This window comes from Acanthopagrus latus, chromosome 22 (assembly GCF_904848185.1).
Source record: "Acanthopagrus latus isolate v.2019 chromosome 22, fAcaLat1.1, whole genome shotgun sequence".
NCBI lineage: Eukaryota > Metazoa > Chordata > Actinopteri > Spariformes > Sparidae > Acanthopagrus > Acanthopagrus latus.
Window position 1 is genome coordinate 2,114,831 of NC_051060.1, and position 27,068 is coordinate 2,141,898.

At 40.4% G+C, this 27,068-nt stretch overlaps 1 protein-coding gene across 3 annotated transcripts; it reads right to left on the minus strand.

The window, feature by feature from the left end:
• Positions 1 to 1,275: 1,275 nt before the first annotated feature.
• On the minus strand, positions 1,276 to 26,947 carry dse (dermatan sulfate epimerase). Of its 3 annotated transcripts, XM_037085496.1 has the most exons (6): positions 26,641 to 26,947; positions 24,073 to 24,553; positions 18,523 to 18,776; positions 7,266 to 7,505; positions 5,374 to 5,581; positions 1,276 to 4,643 (listed from the first exon to the last, which is right to left on the minus strand). In XM_037085496.1, exons 2-6 carry the CDS (start codon positions 24,507 to 24,509, stop codon positions 2,897 to 2,899), a joined length of 2,886 nt encoding a protein of 961 aa, XP_036941391.1. In that variant the 5' UTR covers positions 24,510 to 24,553; positions 26,641 to 26,947; the 3' UTR covers positions 1,276 to 2,896. The 3 variants fall into 3 exon arrangements, with proteins under 3 accessions (XP_036941391.1, XP_036941392.1, XP_036941393.1); XM_037085497.1 differs by lacking the exon at positions 26,641 to 26,947 and having other exon boundaries at positions 24,077 to 24,208; XM_037085498.1 differs by lacking the exons at positions 18,523 to 18,776; positions 24,073 to 24,553; positions 26,641 to 26,947 and adding an exon at positions 7,968 to 8,028.
• Positions 26,948 to 27,068: the final 121 nt, after the last annotated feature.

A 27,068-nucleotide genomic window follows, 5' to 3' on the forward strand; every position in this document is an offset into this window, starting at 1 on the left:
CAGCGTTTTTTCAACCACACCAGAGGGGATTGTGAAAAGACAAACTGGGACTGTTTTAAGTAAAAATTTGACCTCATTTACGTTTGAATTGTGTGTTTTACGATGAGTTAATGCAGCAATCTGCTCAGTTTGGTAGTAAGAGAGAAACTCTGAGGTACAAAGTAATATTATGGGACATAACAGGCCAGGGTTTACTGGTTAGCATGCAAACTTCTGTCGACATGACTGCAACACAGCAGATGGACGGTTTTTATATAACATTGACATTGGTGTTTTCCTCACACTCTGTTGCTAGTGTAAGTACATTTTTTTAAATGTTGGAGCTAAAGTTATTGCCACATGAAGGGGGACAGATGAGCTTGCTAGTATCAATAGTAAAGGTTAGTGCTAGATGCTTTTTTACAGCAGGCATTTTGACTATTAATAGGAAAGCACTGGTGTGACAGGGAGGCTCTTTCCCATTCAAGCTGTGACAGTGAGCCAGTACAAACAACATCAGGACCCTGGGACAGAAGCAGGTAAATGGAATACGGCCATCAATCCGAATATTAACACCTAGCTTTTGGTCCTGACCGGCTTGAAAAGGTCTTGTGTGAAAAAGGTCCATAAATTCACAGTATTTGTCAGAAACCCCCCCAAAATTGTAAGCCTTGTGTATAACCTAAATACCAAATGAAGTGTATGTCTTGTCAGTAGGGGTGGAGCGGTTCATCAAAAAAATCTGTCCCGTTCGGTATGAATCAAATCCTTTAAAGGAACTGTATTTACCAGCTCTACTCCAGGGCTACTGAAAGTTTCCTGACTGTGACTGCCCATTACATTACATTAGTGACAGTGAATAACTATTTGTTCTTAGCATTTGTTAAAGATAACTTTCTATGCCAAATACATTAAAAGCATGTTGGAACTAGCAATATCACATCTCTTGCAGTACCAGTCTACCTACTTTTAACTTAAGACTGTCACAATGATGTAGCAAATGTCAGACTGCCTCATTCTTTCAGTTTTAACCTGACTATACAAGACATAGTTGATTTTCCTACAGTCAGCGTATACCAAACCAAAAACCATGATCACAAAACCGTGATATGAACCGAACCGTGGATTTTGTGAACCGGTCCAGCCCTACTTGTCAAAGTGGTGATGATGTCCTCTTAATGTGTTTGTTTTAGTTTAAGTTGCAGTGTGTAGATTTGTCTTGGCCATTGCATTATACATATATTTTCCTTTATTTTTTCAGTTCTCACATTCACTTGACACATCACACAGCGGATACATATCTATGCATGTAGTAAATTTATTTGCAAATGGTAAAAAAAATGACCATAAAAATATATCTTGCTTTCACATATATACATTTAAATGTATTTCTAAGAACTATGTAGAAAGGACAAATCTCAAGTACAGATGAGGCGACTGTATAATAGTGGCTAACCTTGAGATCTTTGATACAAGGCATGACATCTGAAAACTACAAAGAACGAACTTCACACAGACTCGGTTCTCAAGCTCCACAGAAGCTTCTTACATCAGAGGAGGTCTGGTTTCATCTCTGCAAGTCATCAATTCCTATTTGGAATCAGTTGTTTTTCCTGAACACCCATTAGGATCTTAATAGATATTATGAGTATTAGGGTCACTGTTAGAAAAATAATCTGATATCTAAAGATGAAGTCATCATTTTTTGTGGAAAAAGTCATAATATGAAATTAGAGAGGCACGTCCATCCCCTTCTACTGTGCCCAATGGGACCTTATTATGGAAAAAAAAGTACAGTAGTCAATGGATGGAGACACTGACTACTGTAAACTGTGTGAATTGCCAATTTAAAGATAACGTTGCAAGTCATGAAAGTCGCTGTCATTGAGTCAGTAAAATACAATTTAGTTTAGTGTAAAACCTGTCAGTGAACCACACTGTCGTGCTCTATAAAAATCTGTAATATACAGTAATAAGAACAAGAACATGGCCATCATCTCAGAACAGAAAAAGTATTGAAAAAGGTGAAAATCTGAAAAAGTCTGGCTTTACAGTTGTTCAAAAGGAGAGGCAGTCAGTTCTGTGAGCTAGCTAATGTACAGGACTGAATCTACAATGTTTAGTTATGATCTTTTGTTTTGTGAGTGTCAAATGAGATTATGTCTCATACATGACTGTTCATTGTGTAGTCTTTATAATTCGGTATTTTCAGTCTTAAACTTGTTTAGTTTTAAGACAAACTGCGACTTTCTGAAGTTGAAAAACAATCTTTTACATAGAAAAACACATCTGTAATTCCTTGAACAATTCAATTATACACATTTTTTCTGAAGTAAGGTCCCATGGCAATCCACCAAAGGGCAAAAGACTTCGCCTTGATGAAAGACACACTATTGTGAGTATTTAGTCATACTGTACTTTCAAGAAAAAGTCAGAATTTTACAATAAAAACTCAAAACTTAAAAATTGAGAATGTAAAGACAAATTCATATTCTGAAATACAATCATTAACTATTATCAGTAAAAGGTAATAATTTCAGGGAAAAGTCACAATGTTACAGGATAAAGTTTTAACAATATAAATATTTTAAGAGATAACAATTTTAAAAGAAGAGTGCACAGGCAGCAAAGAATTAAACATTTGAAGAAGCATCTCTAACATCAAGACTATCACAATTATTGTGAGTTTTTTCTTGTACGATTATGACTTAATCATTTAAGCATTTAAACTTCTTTCTGGAAAATGTACAATTTATTTTTTAAATTCCTTGTGACACCTTTTTCAAAATCTCAGATTTTCTTTTTCCTAAAAGCAACCCAAATATACGGTCATAAGATCTGGCTCAGACTGAGGTGTGGGGTGCATTTACAACATTAACAACAGCTCATTTGATCTTTAGAAGGACAGCTCATGATGTTAACACTGTGTGTGAGAGCAGGAGGAGTAGAGGTACAGTAAGATGAAGCAGTCGATCAGAAGGATGGTGTAGAAGCACCTCTGTGTATGCAGGCTGCGACCCCTCTGAAAGCGAGTCAGTATCACAGCCAGCAGCAGAAAGAAAGTGGCAGTGTTGAGGAGGAGAAACAGCCTAATGTAGGAGGCTGTGCTAGAGAGACCCTCGCTCCCCGCTGTTGCCACCATGTGAACCTCTTTGAATTTGCGGCCCTTCACAAATGCCCCCTTTCTGTTTTTGCGGCCATCTGTGTAATCCATGAAGGCCCTTGACTCTGCATCTCCCTCCTCTGGACTGTCCTCATAAGTACGCTTTGAAGTCCTCTGTCTCTCCTTTTTCTCATTCAACTCAATCTGTGCAAAAATGTCAGGTAGACTCTCAGAAAGCTTCTCTCCAAGGTTTACTTTCCTCCCCCCTTTACTCTTGCCCTGTTTCTTGGACATAGCAAACATCTTCTCAATGACCTCCTCCGTCTTCTTTTTGTCAGAGAACTGAAGGAGGCGCTCTGCAGTCTTACGGAAGCTGGCATTGTTGAGAACTCGCCCGAGGATGTGTCTCTCCATCTGCTGGAAGACAGGCTTGACGTGTTGGAGGTTATCCTCCATCACATTGACGTATTCCTCTACCTCCTCAGGCGAGCTGTCCATCACAGCCGACGCCTTCTCAAACACAATCTTCTTGTTGTCCAGCAGCACCATGGCAAACAGAGGCTTGCTGGTGGCCTCCCCGGTCAGCAGGTAGATGGTGTAGGTGTGATCCTTGGTGGCCAGATAAATATCCACTCTCGTGTCATCGCCACGCAAGCTGAAGCTCTGTATATCCACACCTGGTCCAAAAAAGATGTAGGCCACCCTTGTGTGAGGGTACCTCAATGGCATTGTGACGTTCACATAGTTTGAGCCATTGTACGGGTACCCTCGAGGGTAATTCCAGTAACCTACCAATCCCTTGTTACTGTAGCCTGTGTCATCCATCCAGAACATTTTATACTTATCCTCCCTGTGTGATACAAATGCTCCATGAACACCATCTATCTTTGTACCCTGAAATGGAAGTTCTGTGTTGTGAAAGAAGGCACTCATTGCCCTTGTTGGGCTGTCTGGATCCAGGTGGATGTGATCCACGAGGAGCAGGAGCTGTGGATGAAGAAGGAGTAAGTTTCTTTGAAAGTTCCTGATCTTCAGCTCTGGATTATAAGCCGAATGTCCCTCACCACGTATGAAGACCATTCCCTGTCTCTCCATAGCAGCTTCTACTCTGCCCTGGGTATCAGCAGCCAGCCCCACCTTGTATTTCAGCCACTTGGAATCACAAGCTTCAGTAACTTGTCCAGCCCATGGTTTAAAGCAACTCCCTGACATGGCCGGGCTAAACAAAACTGCATTATTCAACAAAGTGTACTTGGGTCCGTACAATGCCTCAGTAATAAATGGGACACCATTGGGTGCAAAAGTGAAAGTGTTCTGATCAGGGTGCTCATGCCCAGCATTGAAGTTCCTCCATCCTTTGATCCACTCTTTGTACTTGTTCCTGTGAACGATGTTGAAGATGGCGCGACCCCCCAGCTTCCCGGACTTGAAGGAGAGAAAGCTGTGATTGGTGCCTGTAGGTAATGCACTGCCATATGTCACCACACCCCAGTCCTCAAAGTAGTGGAGTTGGGATGTCCCAAAATCTGATGGAGGCTTGGGAAACAGGCTTGGGTCATACCTGCAGAATACCATCAGAGAACAGGCATCAGATAGATTAGAAGTTTCAGTAGTACAGGTTAAGATCAATATTTCTCTTATGTCTGCAGTACAAGGTAAATTGGTGTAACTGAACCTAGAGAACCTGAGACTCCTGGCTGGTGCCCAATGTAGGGGCCATCAGTGAGTCCCTCTGATTAGCTGTTCAGCTAATAAAATCAGTGCACAAAAATAGGAACAAACGAAGGAAAGCCACTTGAACCTGTCACTGTAGTGTCCATGATTGTGTATAAGTAATGAGTTTGGTGTTTTTCCACCTTAACCTCTTCACCAGAGCCATTTGCAAGTTTTTATCAGACATCTTCTTGATTAGAAGTGGCTACGTATGTGAGAGGATAGAGCTGAGTGATATCTTGATATAAATCTATCTATCTTGAAGTGTTGTCTTTTCCTGGTTTTAAAGGCTGCATCACAGTTAAGTGGTGTTATTTTTGAACTTATTGAACTGCTCTAGTTGTTCTAATACTTGCCTTTACCCACTTAGTCATTATAGCCACATTACTGATGATTACTGATCAAAAATATCATTGTGTTAATATTTTCTGAAAGTACCAAAAATCATCCATACAATATTTGTGAGACAGAAAAGCTTTTGATTGATTTCCATTTTAATAACAGCTCTAAACAGAAGAAAAAAACAGTTGTCTGCCATTTTTTTATGAAACATTATGAAACCAAATTGAGAAGCTCACCAGATGAACTCTGTGTGGAGAGTACACCATCGCTGGCCTTTTCCAGCCTGCCCTGGCCCTTCCATCACCCTGTTTTGATGAATCTGGTCTGCTAGCCAGTTTCCACTGCCATTACGCAACACATAACGGTCCAAAAAGACCAGCTGGCTCTCTGGCCCATAGAACCAGTTGTAGTTGGAATCTGCAATGGCCACAGTGCGCTGAAATCCTGGTGAGACAGTGGAAAGACAGAGCACAACTTCAGTAGTGATCAACTGTCATCCAGAAATATCTGAATATCGTAACTAATGGTCACACAAACAAAAGGCTCATGTGCTCTTGTATTTAACAAATATGTGAATTCTTTGTTAGGTTCCACACAATATCGCATGCCAAAAAACTTGGCCCCCAGCTACATAAACCTCAGTCCCCCCTGCTGTGACCATTCTGAGTCCCAAACCATTCGCAAATTGTTCACACTATTCACTCTCGTCTGTAATTATGTAGGAAAACATTACGCTCAGGTGGTGTGAGAGTTCTTAGATACTACAGTATGCAATCACATTCACACACTGGTCAACATTCACACTGACAACAGACACACTGGCTAAACAATGAACAAACTCTCTGATAAATGTATTACAGAAAATAAGGTAATGCTATAGCAGGTTCAGCAAAGGTTAACTGCACACATCAGAAATGGTAAAGGAACGGATCAGTCAGGCTACAATTGAGCTTTCGGAATGAGCTTTCCAAAGTCCTGACTTGAACCCCATCAAGACCATGTGGACTGTGCTGAAGAAACAAGTCTATGCCTGGAAGCCAACAGATTTAGTTGAACTTCAACAATTCTGCCAAGAGGAGCAGTTAAAAATTCATCCAGATGACAACCAGAAGCTTGTGGACGGCTATCAAAAGCACCTGAGGTGAAAACTGCCAGGGGACATTTAACTAAATATCAGAATTATTGTATGTACAGTTTTGACTGTGCAGATTTGGTCACATTTTCATTGTTCAGCCAAAGTAGTGTGTGTTCCACTCAATCCATCACAGAAAAATGAGAGTTACAGAAATCATTGGAAGTCAAGACTGCCAGGATATACACATTCTTTACAAGTTGATGAAAACTTTTGACCATCAAGGTATAAGTTAGTTGTAATTACTGTAACTTTGCAGATTGCATGCATCATCAGAGCCAAAGCATTTTCATTGTTTTAATCTTAACGACAGTGAACTGACATTGGCTCTAACAGCAACTTCTTTCAGCATTCACACTTCCGACCCTCTTAACACTTTAACATAACACTTGTTACTCACAGACACATTTAAACCTTCAAAGTTGTTTCAAGTGTTTTAACTGCAATGTTTTAGCACACATTATTTTTCTAAAGAAATTGTAATCTTTTTCCAGTGTGGCTTACTCTATGATCACCATTTGCTTTCTGTCAACTGTCTGCAGAATCATGGCTCTCCTGCATGATGTAATTAGAGGTGTTTTCTGAGTGCAGCAGTGCTGCCCAGCCACAATTCAGAACTGCTGGCAGGGGGCTGTGAAATGTCCAAGCCTGACCTAGGGCCCTTCCTCCACTGCTGCTCTCCCCCTGATCTCCACCCCATGCAGGTCTCAGCTCAGCTTTGAAAGGCATCCAGGAAGGTAATGACTACACGCATGCATACCCCATATCAGTGCCAATGTGGCCGCCTAAGGTTATTTTCACATCTAATCTAATGTATCCAACTTCTGGGACTAACTGAATGAGTCAGCCATTCATAACAAAGTAAACATTTATGTACAGACAATTGACCTCTATATTTGGCTGCCTAAATACTGTATATCCATGCAGAGAGAAACTGATCACATAAACATCAGCGTGAACATGTGAGTAGGCCACAGCAGGTGACATGATAGTTACCAGGCAGGATGGTCCGGTAAAGGAAAGCAAAGTGTTTAAGGAGCCAGGGATGGTCAAAGTGGCTGATAGCGAAGTGGCGCTGCACCAGGAACATATACTGAAACAGAGAGCGGGTGGTGTAAGTCCCGTAGGCCACTCCTTCATACAGCGAGCCATCAGTCACATCCTGCAGAAGGACCATGGACTTCTCCATGATGGACAAGACCTGCTTGGTCCACAGGTAGGCCTCCTGGAGATAACCTGCAACACATGAAGTTGAAATGGTTTCAGATTGAATACAGTCTGAGAATATCAGATGCCAAGTTCTTGTCAACTTTTACAGTGGAGCAATAGAAAGCATTCTGACTGTTAACATTGCAAACTGGCATGGTTAGTTCCAGGTCTGGAAGGCTCTATAGTACACGATTAACACGGCCCAGAACATCAGTGGTACTATCTACAGAGCATCAGTGATATCGGTGAGATGACTGCACACAGCCCAAGGATGCCACGGCAACACATACAGAGACATCTGCTGCCGTACCACCAGACTACAGAGGAGCTTCTTTCCCAAAAAGCCTCCTCCGCTGTACGCATATACATGTGATGTGATGTGAAACATGAAGTTGTGCGTGAATAGTGACGTACAACATATGCATCAGAAGAAATGTGGCGACACTTGATAGATTTACTTAATTACAGACCCGTGGCCCATATTCTCACCTCCTCAGTCGAACACACACTGATGTTAAACCCCCGCTATTAAAGGAAGCGTACAGCGGAGCGCCTCACGTTAGCTGCCTCAAGCAACAGACAGCTAACAGGAAGCAGGTCAAATTTGTCTTCAAAATAAGAGCATCACATTGCCTGTGCCTGTTTAGAAGCGCAACATTGAAAAGGGTCCGGTCTGAAACAGTGTCGTGTGGCGCAGTGTTCCCAATGTTGTCTAATCAAATTCACTGGTATGGCGGTACATTAAAAATTAATATCATAGCAAAAATATACACCGGTATTCGGTGTGAACCGGTATACCACCCAGCACTACATCAGACTTAGGCATATATTCATATAAGATGATGACCCTGCCATAGCCCCAATTATAGCAGCGTAACTACGTAACAAGGTGGACAAACTCTCGGTATGTTATGCCTGACATTTAATAGTTATTTACTCTGTTCAAGCTGCAGAAAAAGCCCATGCAAGAGAGGAGAAAAACATTTTTGCCATTTATGCCAGCGACAATGTGAAAATCAGGAAACTTGCAGACATAAAGTTGTATACAACATACTGTTTTTCTTGTTTCTGTTTTGCACAACATGGGGGAGCAGTAGGTCTGTGCTAAGAAGCAGGTCATTTGTGTTGCAGCTAGAAAATAACGCTAAACATGTCATACATACCGTTAGAATTTAGCTTGGATTATCTCTTTGAATGTCATCCTCTTTTTGTGTAATTATTAGTTTGCCCCTGTTTTATGACATATTTCACTCTGCTGGCAGTAGACTTGTCCATGTTTGCGATTGGTAATATGCTGCAAACACCTCCCCTTTCATGTGAACATGCTCTTAGCTATATACGGAAAACCTGTGTTGAATTATCGAGAGAATATCCAGCTTTGTGTGACCACTTGGTGCGATTGCAATTGTGAGGATTAGTGAAGCCAGATAACAGAAATATATCCTGACTCCTTTTTGTGCATTTGTAATGTCACTAATGGAATGAATGAAAAATAACATCACAGCAAGCAAAGTCCTCTGAGCCTGTTACCTTAAGACACCTTGCACGCAACATTTAGCTATAACCACGAAACGCATGACACCGCTGTGGCACACTGCACCATACACTCACTCTAACACACACACACTGGATCACACACATAGAGTTTACTATGTGAACATGTGACCACATAAACACTGCAGCCACAGTTCTTTGAGGAATCCCGGGACCATCAGTGGTAACTGGCCAGCACCCACCCAGCTTACGGAGTCCACCCACTGGAGCGGTCCCCAGCAGTGTTTGGTTTGGGCTCGGGGGACCACTGGCTTATACAGAGCAGGTATTTACCATCAAACAGGAACTCTCAGCATACACAAAGACCATATTTACACAAACAGAGCTTCACCAGCTCTCACTCAGTCCAGTACACTTCGGAGCAGTACAGGCCTTGAGACTCTTCAGTCATTTTCCTCAAAAAAACATTTTTATTAAGAAACATTTTTATTAACTTTTATATGAAAGAAGTAAAGCTTTGACTACCAAAGCCTAAGAGATGCTCAACAAGTTGGCCAAGTAAGTTAAACCATTGATTTACAGCTGCATTTATTTATATAAATATATAAATCATAAACATATTTAAATATATAAGTTGTTGGCCACATACAAACAGATCTAAATGACAACATATGGCATTTTATTCTCTCTTTGTTTCTGGGTAACACTAGAAGAAAGCAGTTTGTAGGAAGCTAATAACGCTAGCTAGTGAAGCTACAAACTGCTCTATTAATTTTAAGATATGCCTTCATTCTAATGATGAAGCTACACTATAATACACATAGAAAAAGTGGCTTAACACAGCAATATAATTCACACTAAGAATAATTGCACTCATTAGTACTCATAACTAAATCAATTTATTCTGCTGCTAGTTATCAACAAAAAAGAACCGTTCTGTCACTGAACAAACAAAAAAAAGACCGATGTCACCAAAACTCAAGAGAGAATCATCACGTTGAGCCATGTCAAAAGGAACATATACCAGACCAGCTACATCACATGCATGAAATGTACAGTAACTCTCTCGTTTCAGCTGAGTCTGATAATGTGGCTAGTTTGCGTTTGCATAATGGCTTGCAGGCTGAGGCCTTAGGCTCATCTTTTCCCCAGCCAGGGTTTTGGGTCTGAACATCCAGATTCTTCCATCAACACTTAAAGAGTTGGGAAGTAAGCCTGTCATAATCATTACAGCACAATCACCCTGCAGCTCAGAGGACTGAGTTTTTGTCCAGTTACGCTATTTGACTCACCCATCACACATAGTTGGCAAAATTCAATTGAATGGATCTTAAACATAACTGACCGTGCAGCTGCTAATTATTTTTCTAATTTATCTAATTATAAGAGGATCACCAAACTGCTGTCATACATACTATTACATTTAAATAATGAAATTACCATCACTACATTCTTATGAACCTTTTTACAGTCTCCATGTTTAATTATTGTTTGTCTGGCCAGTTTGAGTTTCCAGGTCACTGTGGTGAAAATATTCCAAACTGTAAAGTGGAACTGTAAATGATCATATCACTGCTAATGCTATATAATAAACACAGTTCTAACATGTTATAATCAAAACAAATTATCAGAACTAAACTGTCCTGCCACATCTTTTTCTTTTTAGGACTCATATTCTAGTCCAGCCACCCCCAGCAATGAATTACCACCCTGCCCTTTATACCCATCTGCACCTGGTCTCAGCAACAAGCCCCCCAAACTCCCCAGTGGGCATCTGTCACCATACATTACATCAGCTGACATCTTTGACCATCATCCCACGACATATATTCTTTACACTGTGAACTTTTGCACATCCCATGATGAAGAGTTTGCACAAAACTTTGTGAGTCTATTATATACATAATTGCTATAATATTTGTTATACTATTCCCTAATGTTTTTATTGTAAATGTTATATTCTGTATTCATGTTCATGACTGTTTCAGTAATTTATGCACCAAACAACATAACAATGAATCAAACTATTTTTTTTGTGTTGACAATAACTAAATGAAACATTCCATCCTGCTGGGAAGGCTTTTGTGCCAGCTTTACTCAAATGTGGGTTACAAGGGTTGCTGAGTGTGCCTGCTTGCACAGACCTGTGTTTGTTACACTAATAGCATGAGCGGTCCTCAGAATGTAGTATCAATGTTTACCCCTAAATGTTTTATTTAGCATTTACCGTGTAGCAAAACAAAAAGCAACAATGCAACTGAGGATTGGTGAATATGTAGGTAAATATATACATACATCATAGTAATTATTTCAGTCTGTATCATTTTAAACACTTGCAATAATGAATATCAAAATATATATACATACAAAAAATCACCTAAACACTGAGAATAGGAAGAAATACTGCCCCCTATTTGTTTGAAGCCGGTGGAATTACAAGTACAGTGGAACCCCGGCTTACCCCATTTAACGAAAAATTCAAGTTACGAAGGCACTTAACGGCAATATTTCTGCCCGTGGTACGGCAAAATGCCCGTGTAACGAATTCCCACAAATACAGGAACATTCACGTTAATTTGAAATTTGCTGCGACCGAAATAAAAAAAAATTATAAAATAGAAAATTTTAAAAAAAATTATACGTTTTAAAAAATGTTTAAAAAAATATCATTGCACAGTGTACGTACGTACATTTATTAACGTAAATGTAAGTTTTAGTTTTAATGTTTAGAATTAACTTCCATAATGTTATGTACATGTACACGTACGTATGTATGCATGCATACGTATGCTTTCTTCAGCCTCCGCCACCTCCTCCTCCACCAAGAACTTCGTCTTCAGCCAGCATCGCCTCACTCAAAAGGTACATACATAATTTATTTTATTGATATTTATTAATACATTTATCATTTATAAATTATTTTCTTCATTTCAGATTGTATTTTGGAATATTCTTAGTGTTTTTTTCAAATATTAAGTCATATTTGTCGAAGAAATACACGACTGGTAGGGGGCCTGGAACGAATTAGGCTATTTATAGGGAAAAAGGTGCTTCGACTTACGAAAATTTTGACTTACGAAAGACCCTCTGGAACAAATTCACTTCGTAAGTCGGGGTTCCACTGTAGCTCCTTTAAATGGCTTATCAAATCAAGGATTTAATTGAAAGATGTGTGAGTCTGACAAAAATGTAAAACGTTTACTCATGCTATGCATCAACAAAGTAAATACAGCTTGCTACTGGAAACATAATTACATAATTTTTGAAGTGGCAATGCTTCAATGCTAATGGAAGGATAGCTAAACTACTGGTGCTATACGTAGCACTGCATGAGCAAATGGGAGCTTCACTTTTTTATCACTTATTCACTTAAATTCAATTATAGATGTGGAATGTGGGACTTACACACATATACTGGCCAAACAAATAGAAGGACTGTTACCACAAATCATTAGCCTTGACCAGATGGGTTTTACTCGTCAGAGACTGTCGTAGTAAATGTATACAAAATGTTAGACCAACTGTGGTCAAAACACAAAACTGACGTTGGGCTAGTAAAATCAGTTAACCCAATTAAATTAAGAGTTAAAACCAAACGTGAAGCTACCGCAGCATGCTCAATATCCACTGAAACCTGAAGCAGAACAGGGCATAAGCAAAACCATCGAAGGGCTAATAAATGTCATAATCATGTAGGAATAATTACATAATCCTACAGTTATTCCAACTGCCACATCCAAAGACGTGACAGTTCCAGAATTTGTTGATATGATGCTAATGCCAAGAATGCCAAATATCAATGTGGATGAGCAGGCTGGGAAGGTGAGAAAGTACATACCTGCCCAAAACTGGAGGTAACATTACTTAGATAGATGATATCTGTGATGTAAAAGTGTACAACAGAGCAGAAAAAAGGATCTTTGAGGTAAATAAAGTGGTTATAGCCCCGAACAGGGAATATACTTTAGAGATTATCCACACGAGCAGACTAGGTGAAAGTGGAAAGGTTGTGATGAATTGGAACTCCTTAGACAACGAAAGTGACAGTGACTTTGACCTTGCACTAAATACAACTCATCATTTAATTGATGATAAAAACTGACTACAACTATTAAACCAGTTGTAAACACTACATCAGCTGTGAATACGAAACCAGTTGTAATTACTAAAACAGTTGTAATAATTAAATCAGTTGTGGCCACAAAACCAACTATAACTACAAAGCCGACTTTGACTGCTGAATTGATGCTGATGACTAGACCAAAACGGTGAGTATGACAATTATGACCGTGACAGTGATGACGATGTCGACCAGAAACACCAACTGAAGGCAATCCAGAGGGGTTTCAAACCAATAGCGAATAGAAAACGGGAACAGGTGGTACATAACGGGTGGTCTAAGTGGGTTTGGTATACAGTGAAAGTCATGACTCCAAATGAATGTTTGGTTTGTGCCAAAGCTCCAACAACACTTCCAACAGTTATCCCTGAAAAATATACTTTTGAAGGATGTGCCAGAACGCAACATAAAGAATGTAGGGAAGGAAGACTTGTGCCACCACAAGGGATTGTCTGTCCTCTCTCATTACCAATATACAGTATACAATGTAGGCTAATTTATGGTTTATAGACATAATTTGGTATTACCTGCCAGGGCCAATAATGTGTGCACTGAATTCCAACTCGCAACAGCTCAAAAAGAACCTCCCACCGATTATAAAATTGATCGAATGGCTAAGTATGAATGTTTTATGAGTGGAGGATTTTCAGAGACCAGTAGAGATTGGCATGGAGTTCACGTGGGTAATACCACTGTTAATTGTAACGTGACTTGGGTATTGTCCTGGTTTCCACATGGTTTGAAAATCCCAGTCCAATAGATCAAACTTGTAACAATATAACCATGACTGCGCCCAACAATCAATGTGTAGATGTACAATTAACTGCCGTGGCAGATTGTTACTGGATGTGTGGCAATGACACATTGCTAAACACTCTCCCAGATCGCTGGATTGGCCTCTGTTCACTGGTAAGAATGAAAATGCCTGTACAAGTTGTGTTTAAAGGTGTAAAAGAGCTACTTAACACCAAGGATGATGACGAGTTAAGTAGGGTCAAAAGAGATTATTTAGCTGATCCATACATTTATTTAGATGCAATCGGTCAACCCAGAGGATTCCCAGAGGAATTCAAGGCAAGACATGAAATTCGAACAGGCTTAGAATCCATATTTCTTTGGATCACACCAAACAAAAATGCTGAAGGGATTAACTATGTCTATTACAATCAACAGCGGATCATAAACTACACTAATGAAGCTTTCAAAGCTCTTGGAGACCAGTTGCATGAAACCAGTAGGCTTGCTTGGCAGAACCGACAAGCATTAGACTGGATTCTGGCCGAGAAAGGTGGAGTCTGTCACATATTTGGAAAACAATGTTGCACCTACCACCATCATTCACCACTGCAATGTCTAAACTTAAAAAGCCAAGACAGGAAGTAACAGAAAATGCAGGAAGAAGTGGAAAATCATGGGATTGGTTCGCTTCAACATTTGGGCAGTGGGGTGCAGTGTTTGCTAAAATAGGAACAACAGTCCTGATAGTTGTGGTTATAATCATTTTGGTGGTTTGTTGCATCATACCCATTCTGAGAAATGTACTTACAAAAGCTTTTGCCCGACAGATGTCCATGATGGCAACTATGAAGGTGGCAGAGACTCAGCTGACACAAATGGTGATCGAACATCTAGATTTGTTCCCAATACCTGATTACTACAAGGACTCAGACGGTGAATCAAAGGTATAATTGTTCTACAAACGTGAGCAAGGACTGAACTTTGAAGACTGTCAAGAATTAATAGATTTCAACGTGTGCCTGTGCCTCTGGACACCTAGGACGAAGACATTGTAGTAGTTGCCATCGAATGGACTAAGCAGAAAGTATAAAAGGACGACAGTAATATAAACAAAATGTATTATGTATATTCTGAAGTTTGATCAACAAATTATAATTGAAATTTGTTCTTATTTTTGTGGGACAATGTAATGGACCATATTCTGCTGACAATCTGCTATAAGCCAGGCTGTGATGTGCTTAAGCCATATATTTAGTCAACTGTGCCAAGGTGACTAAATAATTGTCAAGTTTATACTATATTTGTCATTTAAGGTTTAATATTACATTTTGAATTGTATCATTCCATTTTATAATCATCTAAGTTACATATTACTGCACACCGCAGGCAAAAGCTAACAGTAATGTTTGGCCATGCTTACATAACATTTATAACAAAGAAATGTATATATGCAATGTATGATTACCTCCTGTAAACAGTGTGAGGTGGTTGTCCAGATCATTTAAAGTAAAAGCAAATCTGGGGGCCGTAGGGGAATTTTTTAAGAGTTTTTAAGGTTTTTTCCCCCTCATGCACATTGTTAAAGTTTTGCGTGGGACTTGTAAACCCACAGAGGGGGGAATATATTGACAAATCTGACCGGACTATGTGACTGGTGACTGGTGACCTATAAATAATAATGTGTTATCCTGTACTGGAGTCTGAGACAAACAGGGATTGGAAAATACCGATAACATCATGCTCAATGAACACACACGCATATGACCACATGGAGTTGCCAGAACTTTCTTAGAACAATGAGAAAACAGGAAACCTACACACCAGATCACCCAGCAGACAGACGCTCACACACACAAACATTGAAACAATTATTGGAAGTTACATGACATTGAGGAAAGAGGGAACAATGAAGCAAAGAACATGGTGACATTTTGTTGGTGGTCCAGATCATCACTAAGAAACTGTGTAAACAGCTAAGGTAGAAATGCTTGGTCACTTTTTGCAGCCCGGTCTCTGTGTCGATTCTTCTCAGAGTTTTGGCTGCATGATTACATTTTGAAAACATTTACTACGACAAGACAACCCCAAGATAATATCAGATGGACTCTACATGTAATAAGTCATATAATAGAACAGGATTTAGACGCAGTATTAGAGAGAGCAGAAACACATATACTTATAGAAACACATATACACATATACATGTGAAAGGAGGAGAACAAAAGATTTCCTTGTTTGCGGATGACATACTGATACAGTTATCCAGTCCAGAACAATCTCTAACACATTTGTTTTCACTTTTGGATCATTATGGATCTTTCTCTGGATATAAGTTAAATGTTTCAAAAACACACAATCTCTTTCAATCCCTTCCACTAGAAATATCTAATCAACAGTTCCAGGAGTGGGATAAACTCATCTCCAGGTACATTTGACAGGGGCATCGACCAAGAATCAAGTAGGGGGTAGATTTTTTATCACTCCAGCTCAAAAAAGACGCTATTCCAGTTCATCTATATGTTGGAGACAATGTGGATGCCTCGAGGCAAATCATTCTCACATATTTTGGTCTTGTTCAACATTGTTGCCTTTCTGGCAGGAGGTCTACAACATTTTGCAAAAAGTTTGAATCACTGTATTTAGGAGTTGTACCATCAGAAAATGTCTCCTCTAGTGACATATACTTATTTCAGATTCTAAGTGCCGCTTCTAGAAAAGCTATAACAAGGAAGTGGCTAAAACTAGAAAAATCTACAGTGGACAAGTGGTTTGACATCATTTATAACATTTTTTAGCTATAAGACTAAAACAGGGTTGGTTTTTGAAAAGATGGGAAAGATGGATTAGATGTCACTCCGGTTTGTCCATCGTTTGTCTAGTACCAGGTCTTATATCCATTTCCTTTTTTCATCTATGTTTTTCCTTTTCAACCCTTATGCATCAGTATTTTAATTCTCTAGTATAACAGATGTGCACCCCAGCATTCTTGTTCTAAGCCTAAGGAGTTAAGTTCTCATTTTTTGTGTTTTATTAATTCAATTTTTTTTTGATTGAGGGAGGACCAATCATCCCTATCTGTACTGTCAGTGGAATCGTGGATGTATTTTTCACTGTGCATTTCAGTGGCAATTTACAGATGAATGGATGAGATTGGTGAATTAATATGTGAATGAACATGTGAACCATGAAAATCACAATACAAACAGAATTGAAAAAAAAAAAAAAAAAAAACGGTGGGACTTACAGCATCATTACTTGACTTTCCAATTTTCTAAACAGGATGGCGAGCTGTTTCATGACAAGCACCTGAGCCCACAGCATTGACACTGACATTCACATTATGTCGTGCATCACTCTGGCAGACATCATAGTGTGTGTGGCCAGTGGGAGGGATATGTGACAGACAGGGGAAATGACAGATGTTCACTAAAGATAAACTGTGCACAGTTCTGTCCAATCAAACTTGTAGCCCCAAGGCACTGACAAGCAAACACACGTATCTGGAATTCACTTCTCTAAGCTGCTGCTGCCTTCTTATCTGGCCATCTACACCATGTCTGTCAGAATGTCCCAAGAGCCAAACATATAGATAGTATGCATACTTATTATTCCTGCGAGTGTCACATGAATTGTTCCCTTTCAGATCATGTTATTATTGGGCACAAAGTAATGAAAGACAAACTACTACTTTATTGAAAATGTAATCACTGGGCTTCATGTTTGTGTCAGATGTTAAATGAAGAAGACAGTGTTTCTACTTCATTTCTGGCTGTGCTTATTGGAAACGTTCCATTGGTCACAGCCACCTTGACAGAATAATGTATCAATGTTATCCCTTTGCACAGGGAATGAATGATGCATATATGAAAATGGAATGCAGTCAGGCTTCTGCACAGTGTAACACGTGACACCTGAGAGAGGCTGCAGCTAAAATGAGAGTGTTTTTTTTTGTTTATCATTGCAAATACATCATGTGTTGGCAGTCTTTCAAGAGGCCATTTTCTCACCCCAGCAAGGTATGGACTATTATCTTGCATGAGGTTGGCTGTAAAGCACACTTTCAACAAACACAATCTGTCATAAACAAAGCAACCAAGAAGTGGTACCAAGGCACCACACAGCTGGAAGAAACTCACTTTTCCCTTGGATCAAAGCAAAATGAAACAAAGCAAAAATAGGTCAGGCTATAACTCTGCAGAATGTTCAGAGTTCGTGTCTGTTGTTGCCTACTACCAAAAAAAAAAAAAAAAACCTCAAATAAAACCACTGTGACTACTTTGGTGTCTGTCAGCCAGCTGCCATTTAATTCACATCAGGACTGGATCTTTTGTACTAAAAATCAAATCCCAATCCAAAAAGGAACAAGCTGTATTGCAGGTTTTTCAACTTCTGATGGCCTTTCTCCTGCTGCTACATACATTATTTAGCACAGGATATTGCAGCTTAAGGACTTCATCTGGAGAACAATCACAAAGAATTCAGTGCAGCAATAAACTGATGCGAGTGATGCATCGTGTAAATTACTTTGCATTAAGAGTAAAACACCCTCTGGGCACCACCAATATCTTATCAACTTACATGACAATCACAGGCTGTAGTGGGCTGGACATAAATATTGAGCAACATTCTCTTCATCACCTCAAGGCCAAAAACACGAACACATTACAAAGACTTGAGTCCTTGTTCACTAACCTTGGGTCATGTAAACAAGGCTTCCTGTGAGCAGAGCGACACAGTTGGTGGGCTGGTGGTTGTGCAGGTACTGGAACCCCCAGCCTCGGACGTAGGACTTCTCATACATGAGCCGTGACGCATTGCCGATCACCTGGATGAAACGCTCCTGCTGGCCCTTGTTCAAGTACTCATACAGGAAGTCATATGCGGTGGCAAACCCAACTAAAGAGTGTGCCAAAGGGACTTCATCCCAGGGTGCATCTTTGACCAACCTGCAATTCAAACAACAACACAAAGTTTAAGGCAAGGAATCGAACATATGTGGGGTACATGGAAACTAACATTCAATGGTAAGCAGGTGTGACATTCTCACTCTTTGATTCAAGTCCTGGCAAATGGTTTGTCATAACAAGAAGCCTTTTGCCTTGCCTTTTAATCATCATTAACACAGCTATAAAACATTTGTTCACTTTGAAAGCAAAATAAATACATTAAGCAGCCTTTTACACCACAATTACAACCACAGCATTGCTTACCAATAAACTTCAACTTGCAGGGAGACATTAAAAGTGTTGTGTGTGCAAATTCTTTGCTGATTTACAGGCACTAAGGATGCTGATGTCTTTGTTAAGGAGGACGAAGTGTTTGTGTTGTAGGAAAGTGAAAGGTGTTCTGTAAATATTCTGCTCACTTTAATGAAAGAGAAACAAGCTGCAGATGTGGCAATGAAACTACTGGTTCCCTCACTGCTGACATTTACACACAGGTGCATTTATGCAGCCCAGAACTACAATATCCACCCTGCTCTTCATAACTTCTTGGCTGTAAGCTCTGCTAAAAGAATCACCATTCAGACAACCCTGTCAATGCATCTAGCTCACTACATGACAGTTTGTGTATCTGGTTACTTTTAACTTGCAACAGTCTGAGGCTCATGGGGAATGGTGTCATTAAAAGCTGCTAAAAACAGAAATATTAAATGATCAAATGTATTACATTGTTTACTGAAATTGTCCATGAAATAGTGACTGATTTCTCAAAAGTTTCTATTGGGATATGAACTAAGTAGTTTCAGAGATTTGTGGTAAAAATCTGCCTATGGAGAAATAAATGGGAAATCTAATTACTAAAAATTCTGTGGAGAATGAACAGAAGAAGACAGCAATGACAGATGTAGGCCTGCGTACAAAGCAAAATAATAAAAAATAGAAAATGTCCTGTGTTAAAAACCTTTGTGGCCATTCAATATACTTCTCTTCACAAATTACATTTAACTTCACCATTAAGTCTCTGTCGGTGCTCACATGCTTTGCTGTGCCAAGTGATGCAGATTTAAGCTTTTACGTGACGCACCTGAATGTATCATGAAGTTCATTAATGGCGTTTTAGTTTTTTGAATGGGACTGATGGATAATGCTGTGTTTTTCTTTGACATCCTTCAAACACTTAATCAGTGCCATTTCACTTCATGTTCTATCAGTTCAACAGCACAAGTTAACATTTCAAAATTGATAATTATTTTTTTCTTTTCTCCATGACACTTGATGAATAGTATAAACAAAAACAACTATAGAGGATGGTTGTGTTACATGGCCAAATCTTGTAATTTGTGTAATCTTCTAAATGCCATTGTGATATTAAAAGGAGGTTACTTTCTGACACGTGGTTTGGTTTCACTTCAGCTCTATAGATCTTAGCTCCTGAGCTGCTTCATCCAGTCGGTCAATCAACGACACATGGATGGGTGGGGAGGGAAGGAGGGGCATCTTGTAATAATACAGAACAGATTCCAAGCCGACTGACTAAAAATGAAATCAAACTAAAACATTTGGACAGATTCATCTACTTGATGCTGGTAATACATGGTTTCCACATGTAAAGTGGCAGTTGAGGTTTATTTTAAAATCACTTCCTGTCTGGTCCTGCAAATGAGCACCAGCTGGATTAAGACACTTCTTTATGTTGTAGTTTGTCATACTGCAAAAAGGAAGACTGTAATGAAAGTAATTCTGAGTCACTGTTGGCTGAACATTGAACGATGGCAAAGCACACTACATCTCACTACTGTATGTTTTCACCCAGTGTGTAAAAAGAAGACTCAGGCACCAGTGTGCACAGCAGAACAGCAGCAGTGCTCCATCGGAACAAGGTTCCTGGAATTGTCGGAGACATAATTGAAGGTCATGAATACTGCAGCTGACTGGTTCCTGGAGCCACTATGCACAAACCCTCTGAGGTTCAGTGACCACAATAAAAGTGTGGCCAAGGAGAAAACTTGCCGTGTGTTCTTTAGATGTGAAAACACATGCTCAGTGGCTTCACATTTCTGCACTGTGGCTCACATACTGATATTGTGAAAAATGTCCTGAAATTACACTAATACCACACAGACTAAACCCCCTTGAAATTAGCTGCTGGAAAATCCCCTTCCTCCTGTTCAATGGCTGGAGGCAACACAGCAGCCATGCAACAAAATGAGAGGGATTAAGCTGCTTGACCCCCCCTGTACTCCCTCCACATGGAAGATGGAGAAGGGGGGGTGGGCTACCTGTAAGACAGAGGGATAAGTCCCCAGAGTTCAGTCAAAGAAAAGTGTACATTTTTGATTCTATAGATTAACACACTTATCCGCACTATAACTATGAAGAATCTGTTTGATGACTAGTTAGTTGTTCATACTATATGCAAAGTAACACTTGAGTAGAAGTGGACCAATTCATTCTTTATATTCAATTTCTCTCATACTATTTTCAGATAGGAGAATACACTTGCAGAATTTCTATGTGACGCCGAAATGATCAAATCTTACAAAATCTGTTGAAACCTGTTGCCATCACCAAAGAAGAAAAAGGCTGGCCATACTGGAAAAGAACTAAGGACGCAAAATTGCACTACAAAGGATGTATGTAGTCAGCAGATAGCTGCATTTAATCCTACAGTATTGAGTAAGTAAGTAAATGAAGGCAATGAAAAAGCATTATTGAGTACTGACACATAAAGTACAGGGCAAAAACAGAATGAGCCTAATTTCCTCCATCTTTCATTTTTCATTCACCATTCAAAACACAAACATGTTGTTTATCAGTTAAGGAAAATGGCCTCAAGGCTGGAAGTAACAAAGCATTACTGGCAAAAATGAAAGTGATGAAAATGTAGACAAAGTGATTAGATGTACAAAAAACGAGGTGATAAACTGTCAACTGATGTGATAAATCCCTCCCACTTGGTATTTATTATTGCAATTTCTGTCAGTATTTCCAATTTTTTGGCTCATATCCTGCAGGTCTGGACTGTTTGTGAGCTTTCTTGAAATACCAGCAGCAAGTCAAGAGGTGAAAGTGAAAGAATTGATCCCACAAACACAGAAACTGCACTACAAGTCCATCACATGGCACAGCGTAGACAGAAAAGATGAGCCTCGAGCGGTTTACCGAGTGGCCGGGATCTGGTTTTTGGGCTGAAGTACCACAAATTGCACGCTGTAAACGATAAATGTCAGTTGGGTGTTGAGAATGATGAATGGTAAACATTAACACAGCCCAGATGATTATCAGAGCAACTCTCTTAAATAGAATGTCATCAAGTTTTATCAAATCAATTCAGTTTATTACTGTTTTTCAAATCAAACACATTTCATCACTTTCCTGATTCATTCTCAAGCTTTCTCATCACTTCAGTTTCTGACAGTTATGTTTTGGTACTTGATGATAACCCTGTTTCATCATGTCACCGCTGAGCTCAGAGAGGAGGGAATATATATATATATATATATATATATATATATATATATATATACATATCTGATTAGACCTACAGAACACTGACTCAACCATCTCTGCTCACTATATCCAAGCCTTTCTAAAATTCAGATTAACTTATGAACTTCATTTTAAAACGCAAAAATGCGAAATCTATCTTTTGTCCTATCGGTGTCAGCCACGGTTATCTGGATCAGCTGAAAAACATCTGTGTCATGTATACCTGTAAAATCCAGACACATTTGAAAATGAGGGCCGAGCGGAGTCAGTTCCTGTGTGATCACCAAGACCCTGAGCCTCAGTCTCAGTCCAGGCCACTGTAGGAGGCTGTTCAGCTCACATGTGAACATTTCATTTCCTTTCATCGGGGGGAAGGGCAGCAAACAGCTGCTAAACATATTTCCTGGACCACTGACTTATCAGACTTTGATGCATTTTTACCAGAGTTCCGCCCACAGAGAACAATCAGAACACTCCTGAGCCTGAAGATTTCAGGATTTAACATTAATGCCTTGGTGATGCACAACGTCTTTAAACTGAAATTATTTCTATTTAGGTTATTTTTCTTAATCAAATATCCAATCCTAAACCTTTCTTGTGTAGATAATTGCACTATAAGCAGACTATTGCCTTAAAGGAACAGTTCACAAAAAAAGTATCTACTCACCCCCATGCTGATGGGAAGTCGGGTGAAAATTTGTAGTCCACAAAATTTCTGGAGCTTCACAACAAACCAGAGTTTCAGCATTTGCTTAAACAACTGAGGAGAATGGGGACTTGTACAAAAACAACTGGAAAAAATAAAATGTAACTAAACATAAAACGGCTCCATACAGTTTGTCTAATCTAATCCAAGTCACAGACGGGAAAATATGGTCTTTTCAAATCAATCTGGGATCTCGAAATTGAACAATCTTTGGTATTAACTTTATCAGAACTGTTGAACTGAACATTAGGGCCCTCTCTCTCTGTCCCTGTAGTCCTTCCCATCCTCTCGATGAAAAGTTACTGTGAAAGGTTAGTAAAATAGTTGAGTAACTTTAGAGATGTGCAGAACACAGTATTTCATTTGAGTTGAAAAGCTAGCAGCAGTTGTCTGTTTGATTTCAGCCAACAAGATCTGGAAGCATGTGATTTAGTGGATTACGTTGTTGGAATCTTTTCTATTTACAATGGACGCTGAGCTGTTCTGTGGCTGAACTGGCCAGGATTACTTTTGTTGTGCGTCCCGTTACTTTGTTAAATGCCACACTTCCAAAAAAATCCCAAGGTAAGTGTGTGATTTAATTTCATGAATGGATGGACAGTTACTTGGCTGGATTGGTAAGTACAGTATTAAGTAAGGTAACGTTAACAGAATGTTTCTTCAGTGCACTGTCCCCATCATGGACAAGGTGATGGTGCTGTGTAATGTTACCCTGGGACCACAAAGATTTGACATTATTTTCTAAAGTTTTCATATTTTCTAACACTATCGCCCGAGTAAAGCATGGAAGGAATGTCATGGAGTGGAGAATTTCTGTACAAAAAGAAAAATACTTCTGATGAAACTTTAGTCTCTTAGTCTACACTGAAAAATGTGACATTAGTTAAAGCATGTTGCTCATGTATGGCTGCTGCATATCTAATATCAATGTGCAGCAGTTACCTGTCTGTGTCAAGTTGTTTACTTTAAGTTAGGAGGGAGAAGGAAATTAAGAGGCCAAACCAATTAATCGGTTGACCTTTTGTAGAAAATTACTTAATTTTACTGACCTTTAAATCTCATTGTGTCAAAATAGATGCAGTAATAAAAAGACAGAAAATGTACCAACTAGGCTGAGCTGCCATTCTCTCCATATAATCCTTGGCGAGGTCGACAGCCCCGGCCCTGTGTGGGTACAGCAGGCAGAACATGGACAGCACACCCAGGTTGTTTCCATACACCTCGTTCCAGCGGGCGCTGAACTCTGCGGGGCTCCAGGGGGGCAGGTACTCCTCAGGGTGCTCCAGCATGGTTTCACCAGCCTCACGGATCCTCCTCGCCATGTCCCGGTGAGTCCCCGTGGCTGCGTACTGCATCTCCTCCACATCCCCCGGACTGAAGTACAGCATGGGATGACCATTGTAGTTGCCTCCCATGAAGGGGATTCCTCTGCTGGGGTCCACTTCCACCGCTGCTGCTGCCACCACCACCACCAAAGAGAGCAGGGGCCACAGCAGACTTAAGAAGAAGACTGTGGGGGCCCCGCGGGTGTGGGTTCTCATGGTCTCATCAAAGAGGGGACTGTGACATAGCCGAAGGAGCTCAGCTGAGAGGGGGAAATGGAGGGAAGAAAAGGATTTGAGAAAGCCAGCCCATATTCTGCACAGCCTTTTCTTACAAAAGCCCTGCATTCCTTGAATAATTAGATACAGCTGCAGTCCTGATGATGCAGGCTTTCCATACTGTTGTAGGGCACTGTTGAACGGCACAGTTACGTCCGATAAGCGACACTAACAGCCACACGAGAAGGCTGTACTACACCTCTGCACGCTGTGTTAACTAACATTCACTACTCAAGATTTATTTCTGAGTTGCTGTTGTCAGGCGAGTCTAGCCACGCACACCCAGATGGCCAGACGAGCAGGCCTGCAGGTCATTTATGGCCCATTACTGCAGTAACATTACTCTGGTCAAGCCAAACAACCTCTAAACCAAACTGCTTTACTCCACAGAACAGCAGGAGTTGGCCGTCCGGCTCTGCTCTGAACATGAGAGTAAATTCCATGACCTTAGTGGAGCTCTTGGCACAGGCCCGGTGGAAAAGCCTTCGGTAGTGATTTAAACAGCGTCTAGACTGGAGTCCGCTCTAACGCAGTGAGCTGTCCTCTGGGTGCTCATGTGTTTTCGTCTTGTGTACGACAAACAAAAAAAGCTCAGGTTGGGACATACAAGTACTGCCTGTCCTGACGTTCATCTTAACAATGAACTGTATTCATATAGCACTTTACTTAGTGAAGTAAGCTGACAGAATGAGAAGAAGACTGACATCTGCCCTGTTGAGGGGTTACATTTCTCTGTGGTGGACATGAAACTGTTGGCCAAGACATCAAGACAGCTCAGGACTAATGTATCACACTCTTCACACTCCTCCTCACTATATTCAACTAGAGCCGGACCAATACTGGATTTTTAGGGTTGACTGGCAATAATGATATTAGAGAATAAAAGTTGTCATATTAGCAGATATCAAACATATATTTATATAAAAGTCAGGGCATTCAATGGACGATGAGCTACTCATTTTGATTTTGAAGAAACCTCATGGCACCTTTTAAAATCTGCAATAGTATCACTGTGACGTTTTTTTTTTATGGGTGACTTAGAACCAGGTGGTAGCAGGAGTTAGAAATACCAACTCCCCCAACCCCCGCCCCGTTTCTGTGATCGCTTAAAAGAACAACTAATACATTAATGGAAAATGAAATTCACTGTTAATCCCAGCCTATAAGTGACGAAGGTGTAAATGTGAGTTTAAAGGTGTCTCCACTACAGCAGAAATGAAACGGCAAGTTAGGGCAGAGTACCAAACCAGAGCACGGTCTGTATGTGTAGAGCGTCACAACCTGAAAGCTACCACAGGCTTGTCTGTATCCAGTAGCTTGTCAGAATCGTGTTTACTTTGTTAGGTGTTGTAAAGGATTCAATGTTAATCCTATTCTCTGCCCACCTGAGTCAGGCAGGGGAATACCTGAGGTGTGTTTGTAAGTGAAAACGTGTCACTTGTTAAAAGCCCCAAACTCTCTTCAGAAATACAGGACATGAGCTCAGGCTCCTTCATGCTGGCTGTAGAGAAGCTACTAAAGTGAGTCTGTGTTACTCACTGACACTCCAGTTGTGTTAGTTGAGTCAGTAGAGGCAGCAGGCCTCTGGCTGCTTGTCACATTTCTGCAGGGAATACTATTCTGTCAAACACACAACTAAATGAATTATGCTGTCACTGTAAAAATACTAATACACACGTATGCGCTATTTAATTCCTGTTAAGAGTTAACAGACTGACTCACGTCTGTCAGCCCACATTATGTCCTAACAGCAGAGGTTAATAGAATGGTTTCCTCCCTCCTCAGACACTGATGTCTCTTCTGCTCACTCGGAATTTGGAACATTAACTTTCTTCTAATTCTTTGCTAACTTTTGGTGTGTTGAGTCTTTCAGCGGTGTCAGACTGTCATATTATAAGACAGCGTCTGTTTCAGAGGTAGACATTCCTCTCAGCCAAACACTGAGGCGGATTCTGACAGTATGGTCGGTCATCGCTGTTATTGATGAACCGAATGTGCGCACAGAAGGCGCCTTGTTCCTGACCACCACTACAACTCTCGGGAGCAGTGAAGGAAAAAGCCGTTACGTTACCTGTCAGAAGCGACGCTCACAAAGCCGTGCTGCCGTCGTCCACACCGTCATTTCTTCCCAACACAGCAGAAGGATTTAGAAAGATTATCAATAGGGTTGAAAAGTTTGTTCTAGGGACGGAACGGAGTCAGAGAGCGGAGGGAAAGAATGTGTGCGAGAGGAGGGAGCGTCATGCTGGCGGACGAGGAGGGGCGGCGGGGAGAGGAGAGAGGCTTAAAGGAGAACTAATGAACTAATGTGTGCCCTCCTCCCTCCTCCCGCCCCGCGAGCCGCCCCGCGAGCCCCGCGAGCCGCCCGGGACCGAGGGACACACCGGGTCTACTGTCCAGAGTCTGCTGCCTAACACTGACTCACCCACTCACCTGCACTGTCCATGTCTTGTCCATGTCACTGTCCATGTGCTTCACAATTCCAAGCAATGTGTGTGT

Excerpts from the sequence above, each read along its gene's own strand:
- dse (XM_037085496.1), bottom strand. The coding sequence starts at position 24,509 with ATGAGAACCCACACCCGCGGGGCCCCCACAGTCTTCTTCTTAAGTCTG. Across the intron at positions 5,582-7,265 it reads TTACCGGACCATCCTGCCTG|GATTTCAGCGCACTGTGGCC; the intron begins GTAACTATCATG and ends CTGTCTCACCAG. Across the intron at positions 4,644-5,373 it reads CTCCACACAGAGTTCATCTG|GTATGACCCAAGCCTGTTTC; the intron begins GTGAGCTTCTCA and ends GGTATTCTGCAG.